Below are 6,646 nucleotides of genomic sequence, written 5' to 3'. Positions count from 1 at the left end.
CTATATGGGCTTGAGACATTTAAGGAGCATGAAGGGCAGCCTTTAATCCATCTAGTTCAGGTCCAAGAAGAGCCCAATTCGTGTGGAACATGGGGTTGATGTGTCCGGCCCAATACCAGCCTTGTTAGGCTTGTTTTTCCTAATGCTACAAGGATAAAAAGTCAGCAATTGATTCTCCTAATTAAGTAAGGAAGTTGGCCATATCTTATTCCTAAAGAGAGGAGGATTATTTAATGTTTTTCCTAACTTAGGAAGGAAAGTAATTAAATCAGCAACAAAGGAGGAAATTTGTTTTCTTATTTGTCAAAGTTAAACAAGGAAATCCAAGCTAATCAAGGACATCAAGGGGGGGCAGCAACACAAATTTTCTAAATCAGATTTGTCCTAGTTTATTTGGGACTTCTTAAGGGTGACAAATCTGATTCTAGCATATTTAGCATGATAATTTTCGGAATTTTATTATTTTTATTATTTTCTTCTTAGTTTTTGGGTTATTATTACTTATTTGGGTCAATTGTAAGTGGGCTTCATATAAGTCCACCTAAGGGGGGTCCATTAGGGTTTTCTTAAGTCTAGAGTCAGTATAAATAAAGGCATAACCAAACATGTAAGGTTACGCAATTTTCAGATCAATTAACTTCTTTGCTGCACTTATTGTGTGTTGGTGGGATAATCTCCCTTCCTTGGTTCTCTAAAGAACTGAAAACGACTTATCGAAGAACAACTGTCTTCGTGGCGTCATCCTTATACTTCTCGTTCGCAAATCAATATTCGTTGGGTGGGGGTCTCCGTTTTCAATAGTGCTGGTGCCTAGGTACAAGTTATCTTTGTGTCACACTCCTATCAAACCTGATTTACTTGGCTTTCCGAGAATTGGTGTCTTTGCGTGTGGGTTGCATGACCACGTGATCACGAGGTTCGCATCACTATATATGAATGGTTTTAGAAGCTTATCAAAGATCCCAGACTATAGAGAAACAAAATTCCATAAAAAATTAACTTTACCAATATTTATCTAAAAAATATTGTTCAAATAAATACTATAATAGATGTGCATTATAATGGCATTTCATAATTGTTATTATGATATCTATTTAGTGGTATTTGTCTTAATTTTAATGGTAATTGTGATATATTCTTACCAACATTGAATATAAAGGTTATTGTTTCAAGTGTCATTAAAGCCTTTAAATCCCATATAAGTTAGGTTTTTCTTTTATATAATTTCTAATAAAACTGATAAAATTTCTTTTAAAATTAAATAAATATAGCAAAACATGTATAATAAAATTGTTTGAAATGTCACTATAATTTACTTGTAATAACATTTTACTCCAAAGGTTGGTATAACTATAAAACAATTAACAATAGAATTACATTTTATAGTATGACACCACTCCACCCACCATATCTACCATCCTCACAATCGCTAACATATATCCACTATTATTACCTTGGTACCAACACAACTATGTTGTCGCCACCGTTATCCTATTATTTTACTATTATTGTTATAGTTATCAGATCTAATTTGAGAGTTGACCCGGTTAAGAAGCCAGGTTTCAAGTTACACGGGTCAACCCGAATCAACTCTGAAAAATTTTAAAAAAATATTTGAAATTTTAATATTTCATATGAAAAAATTAAAAAACAATCCATGTGAATATATACTATATATGTTATAAATAATGAAGTTTAAAAGATTATTTTAGAAGGTTTTTTATCCCATTAAAAAAATAAAACATTCTAATATTTATATAATGAACTTTGAAAAGAGTTAATAACCAACTAATATATATATATATATATAGGAGTCTCTAGCTAAGAGAAAAAAAACATATTTGAAAAAACAAGTCTCAACCGAGTTTTATCGGGTCGCCCGGGTCACAGGTCAACCCGACAAGTCGATCAAGTTTTGTTGGGTTTTTGCTCATCCCAGTCTTTTGCCTTACCCAAACCGGTCCAGCCATCGAGTCGACTCACCAAGCCGGTCCAGGTTTAATAACTATAATTATTACCATCACCTTCATCATTCTTATTATTTCATCTTCATCTTCATCTTCATCGTCACTATTATTATCTTCACTATCATCCCATTATTGCTATCTCATTATCATAATGTATTATATTACTTTTTTTTTTTTGCACGTGTCAATAAAGATATTAAGTGTTATATAACTTAATGTAATTTCTAAAAAATAAAAACAAATTAAATTAAAAATAATTAAACTATAGAAGAGGTAGGATAATTTTTCTACTTTATAATTAATTCTCACGAGTATGACAAGATAAGACTTGAATTTTAGTGTTCTATTGTTGTTTTGATATGTTCCCATGGATTCTAATGAAAAAAATTAATAATAATACAAATTTTTCATAAAAAGAGGTAAAAAGACTAAAATAAAAAAAACTCAACAATCACACACATCAATTTAATCATCAGGGCATGTTTGTTTTTATGTTTCAAGAATATTTTTTAAAAATTTAAAGTTTATTTTATTTTTATTTTTAATTAATATTTTTTTTAGTTTTAGATTATTTTAATATGCTGATGTCATAAATAATTTTTTAAAATAAAAAATATTATTTTAATATATTTTTAAATAAAAAACATTTTAAAAAATAATATCCCCTTAAATCTGAATTATTTATTGATAATTAAAGTAAAGCTTCATACGTTACGTAAGAACATTGGACAATCTCGAAATTCAAACCAAACACGAGGGGCAAATCAGTCGCACAGAAAAACAACCTTCCTTAAAAACCCAAACGAGTACGTGGGGTCCTTCACTTTCAGACTTTCAGTTCCTGACGATCAACGAGAAAAACCTGCAAAAAAACTCTCTCTCTCAAAAGAAAGAAAGAAAAATGGTATCAGACTCAGAGCTTACAGAGAGACTGAAAGAAATTCTACGAAATGCGGACTTGGACAAGACAACAACCGGTACTGTCAGAAGAAAGCTAGAGGAAGATTTCGCTATTGATTTGTCGGATAAGAAAGTATTTATAAGAGAACAAGTCGATTTGTTCCTTCAAAACGAGCTCGATAATGGCCAGAAGAACGGTGACAATGAGTATACTCATGAAGATCAGAAAGCGAATGTTGAAAATGACGGCTGTGATTTGCAGGAGGAGGTGCAAGGTGATGATAAAGAGAAAAGTAACGTAAAAAGAGGGTTAGTTATTTATGACGTGTTATTTATTTAAATACACTCGTATTTTCGTCGCGTATTTTGGGGCTGGGTTTTGAATTATAATTTAAAATTCATGTCTGATTTTTTTTTGAATTTATTAGATTATATATAAATATAACTTGTGCTAGCTCCTGGATTTTTGTTCGACATCATTATATATATATTTTGGTGCCGACGTGCGTTTATGGTTTATTTTTCTTAGAATTTTTTTATATTTGGTATAAAATGGTGAGTTTATATAATTTAATTTCGTGTGGTAACGTGCAAAATTGCGTTTTGCCTAAGAAATGGAAATACTGGAGTTGGGTAGCATTTAGATGTTCATGTTATCCTTAGCTTTATTTGGAAGTAAAGTCTTGTTGGGAGTTGGGACTTTTATTATTATTATTATTATTTTTTGGTAATACAAGCAGCTCACATAACTTTGTCTTAATGACACAGAACATTAGCAGGGTCTCTCCCTTCCCAGAAATCTCGAATTCGAGCCTCACCTTGTAATAAGAAATAACTTTGTCTTAATTTATGTAAGTGAAAAATGGGGATGGGAGTTTGTTTTTAATTACAAAGCATTAAGGGAGAAACTGTTGGTCTGAAACAGGTCCTCTGCTAGTTCACCAAAGATATTGATTCTGCATGATATGATAATATTGAACTTTCCTGTTGTTGCTTTAGTTATCTAAACTGCTTACTAGTTCTTATAGAAACATGGTCCTGATCTGCTGCTCTTATCACTATTCTTACAATTGCTCTTTTTTAATTTCATTCAAGTCAGATACAGCGAGAATAAAAATGAAGCCAAGAGAAGAGGTGGTGGCTTTAGCAAGCTATGTAGCCTTTCCCCTCAGCTTCAGGAATTCATTGGGGTGCCTCATTTGGCAAGGACAGAGGTATAACTTGAAAGTTCTGAGAAAGTTATTTTTATTTGCCATTATCTAATCTGGTATTAGGGGATTATCAACAGTGTGAACTATCAAGTTTTTTCCTAGGTTGTCAGGCAACTTTGGACCTACATAAGAGAGAAGAACTTGCAAGATCCAAGTGATAGGCGGAATATAAATTGTGACGAGCCATTGCAGGCTCTTTTCGGTGTTGATTCCATCAACATGTTTCAAATGAACAAAGCCCTCTCGAGGCATATTTGGCCCTTGGACTCGGAAGATGGTACTCCTATCCTTTATTTTTCTTATACAATAATTTTCACATTACTGCTGCTTTAGATGTAGGATGCGAGGCATAAATTAACATAATGAATGATTTGGTATATAATAACTTTGTGGTTTAGCTCACCATAACTATTTTATCGACTCATGGTACAGTTGTTTCAATCAATTCAAAACAGCATGAAAAGCAACATAAGCGAGAGAGGGAAGAAGGTAACGAATCAATTTATGATGCTATTTTGCCGGGAATGCTTTATTTATATGTAAAATATGGGAGTTTTTTTGACTGGATAACACAGCAACTGGCAATCAAGTCTAACCTTATGTCTTCTATTTGGAGTCTAAACTTGACTCGAAATTTTGCCTTTTGTTCTCCGAATTTAGGCCTCATTTCCACTTCGGCGAGACCTGGTCTTTCACTGGCATTTTAATTACACAACCACTGCTTTTTCTATGCCAAGGGAATGAAAATGTAATAGTTTATATGTTATAGCCAAAATAGTTAGCATGTGCCCCGATCTCCTTTAATTAAAGATTTAGCAGCCACTTACACTTCACTGGTCTACAGACTCCTTTGTTAACATTATGCTGATTAATCTCAGAGGAAGACGAGTCAAACAAAAAAGAGAAGAAGCAGAAGGGAGGCAATTCAGGTTTTCTCGCCCCCCTTCAACTTTCAGATGCTTTAAAAAAGTTCCTTGGTACTGGAGAAAGTACATTATCCCGATCTGATGTTGTCAAGAGAATGTGGGAATACATTAAGCAAAACAATCTCCAGGTATGTGGTTACTGTGCTCAGTGTAATTTAATGTCTTAATCTGATAATTGTCGGTGACGTGTGCCAATAAGTGGAGAAGAGGTTTGTGTTTTCGAACACCTACTGTTGCACAAGTATAATCTATCCATTAAAAACTGTTCCAGCTGACACAACTGACGTTTTTTTTCTTTTGGATAATCACACAACTGATGTTAATCTCACCATATATGCTCATTTAAATCTTGCTCTGTGAAAGCAGACAACATTACTCGGTTTTAGGAAGAAAAAAATGGGAGATCGACTGTGTAAGATGGAATGGTTGTTACTGGAGATACGAAAAGGTTTTCCTTTGTAAAATTATTAGATTGATAAAGAACTAAAATTCTTGTCTACAAAGTGGGTAGCCAGATGGTTTACACTTAAAGATCGGATCACTGACTTATCTGCAGAGAAAATAGGAACATGTTGAAAAGATAAGGTTGAGCCAGTGCCATTTTTACTGTTTTGGCCATCTTTAATTTAGTAGGGGCCGCTGTGCCTATAATGGACTTCTTGATGCTGACAATGGTGTGATGTCGTGCCTACTTTTCTAGTTTCTAACTATTATTACGGATAACTCTACATGATAGTCAGGGGTTAGCTTTTCATCATGTTCAATTTTCACACCTACTGCAAGTTTACCTCCATCTCTGTTTGCAGTTCTTGCAAACAGAGATGGAGTATATGCGAAAGTTTTCCCTTAAGAATGCATAGCGATAAAATGTGTTGGGCTTTGAGTTACTGTTAAGAGAAAATACTAGATTAATAGACTTGAAGTTGTGTTACGGTGATGTTTTAAATCTTTTGAGATTGATTTTGAGCTGTGCCTAAACTGTGCCTCAAACTATTTTCTGTTTGTTTGAAGGATCCATCTGACAAGAGGAGAATACTATGTGACGTGAAGCTGAAAGAACTCTTTGACATTGACTCCTTCACAGGCTTCACTGTTCCAAAACTTTTATCTGCTCATTTTGTGAAGGCCTAACAGTGAATTGCTCGTGGTTAAAAGCCAGTGACAGAAGCTGGGTTTTTGCTTGCGAATTTTCGGTTTCAGTGATTCAAAAGTATTTGCCTCAAATGTATTTGCTTGTGTATAGGCGCCATAACAATGACATTTTCAATTTTTCTGCACTTAGTTGTGGATTTCTTGCTGTTTTTTTTTTTTTGGAGGTGGGTGGCACTTGGCAGAGTTCAGCGAGCATTGTAGTCTAGTAGGTACATGATGCAGGAAGACAGCAAAACAAAGAAAAAGAAAGAATATGAGAATTTTAATGAATGAAAAGAATTCTCAATGTTAACTTTAAGTTTGCAGGTTTTTTTTTTTTTTTTAAATAACAATGATAAAATTTATTTCTTTATAAGATTTAGAAATTCTTATATAGATTAGAAACTCTACCTTGACTAAAAATCAAAAATTAAAAAAAAACATGAAATACAAAAATAACATGAAATATGAAAATAAAAAGAAAAGTCACAAAAAAAACTATCAAAATCAG

The 6,646-nt window shown here is 33.1% G+C and overlaps 1 protein-coding gene across 2 annotated transcripts; it reads left to right on the top strand.

Annotated features, from left to right (window-relative positions):
• Nucleotides 1-2,806: 2,806 nt before the first annotated feature.
• Nucleotides 2,807-6,281, top strand: LOC133694132 (protein TRI1-like). Of its 2 annotated transcripts, XM_062115583.1 has the most exons (6): nucleotides 2,807-3,176; nucleotides 3,967-4,081; nucleotides 4,181-4,355; nucleotides 4,511-4,567; nucleotides 4,957-5,132; nucleotides 6,016-6,281. In XM_062115583.1, exons 1-6 carry the CDS (start codon nucleotides 2,869-2,871, stop codon nucleotides 6,133-6,135), a joined length of 951 nt encoding a protein of 316 aa, XP_061971567.1. In that variant the 5' UTR covers nucleotides 2,807-2,868; the 3' UTR covers nucleotides 6,136-6,281. The 2 variants fall into 2 exon arrangements, with proteins under 2 accessions (XP_061971567.1, XP_061971568.1); XM_062115584.1 differs by lacking the exon at nucleotides 6,016-6,281 and having other exon boundaries at nucleotides 4,511-4,826; nucleotides 4,957-5,079.
• The last annotated feature ends 365 nt before the right edge of the window (nucleotides 6,282-6,646 follow it).

This window comes from Populus nigra, chromosome 5 (genome assembly GCF_951802175.1).
Source record: "Populus nigra chromosome 5, ddPopNigr1.1, whole genome shotgun sequence".
Taxonomy (NCBI): domain Eukaryota; kingdom Viridiplantae; phylum Streptophyta; class Magnoliopsida; order Malpighiales; family Salicaceae; genus Populus; species Populus nigra.
This window is presented reverse-complemented; position numbering and strand designations above follow the sequence as displayed.

Coding starts and splice junctions, on each gene's coding strand:
- LOC133694132 (XM_062115583.1), top strand. CDS start 2,869: ATGGTATCAGACTCAGAGCTTACAGAGAGACTGAAAGAAATTCTACGA. Junction 4,568..4,956: donor TAAGCGAGAGAGGGAAGAAG/GTAACGAATCAA, acceptor GATTAATCTCAG/AGGAAGACGAGTCAAACAAA. Junction 5,133..6,015: donor TTAAGCAAAACAATCTCCAG/GTATGTGGTTAC, acceptor GTTTGTTTGAAG/GATCCATCTGACAAGAGGAG.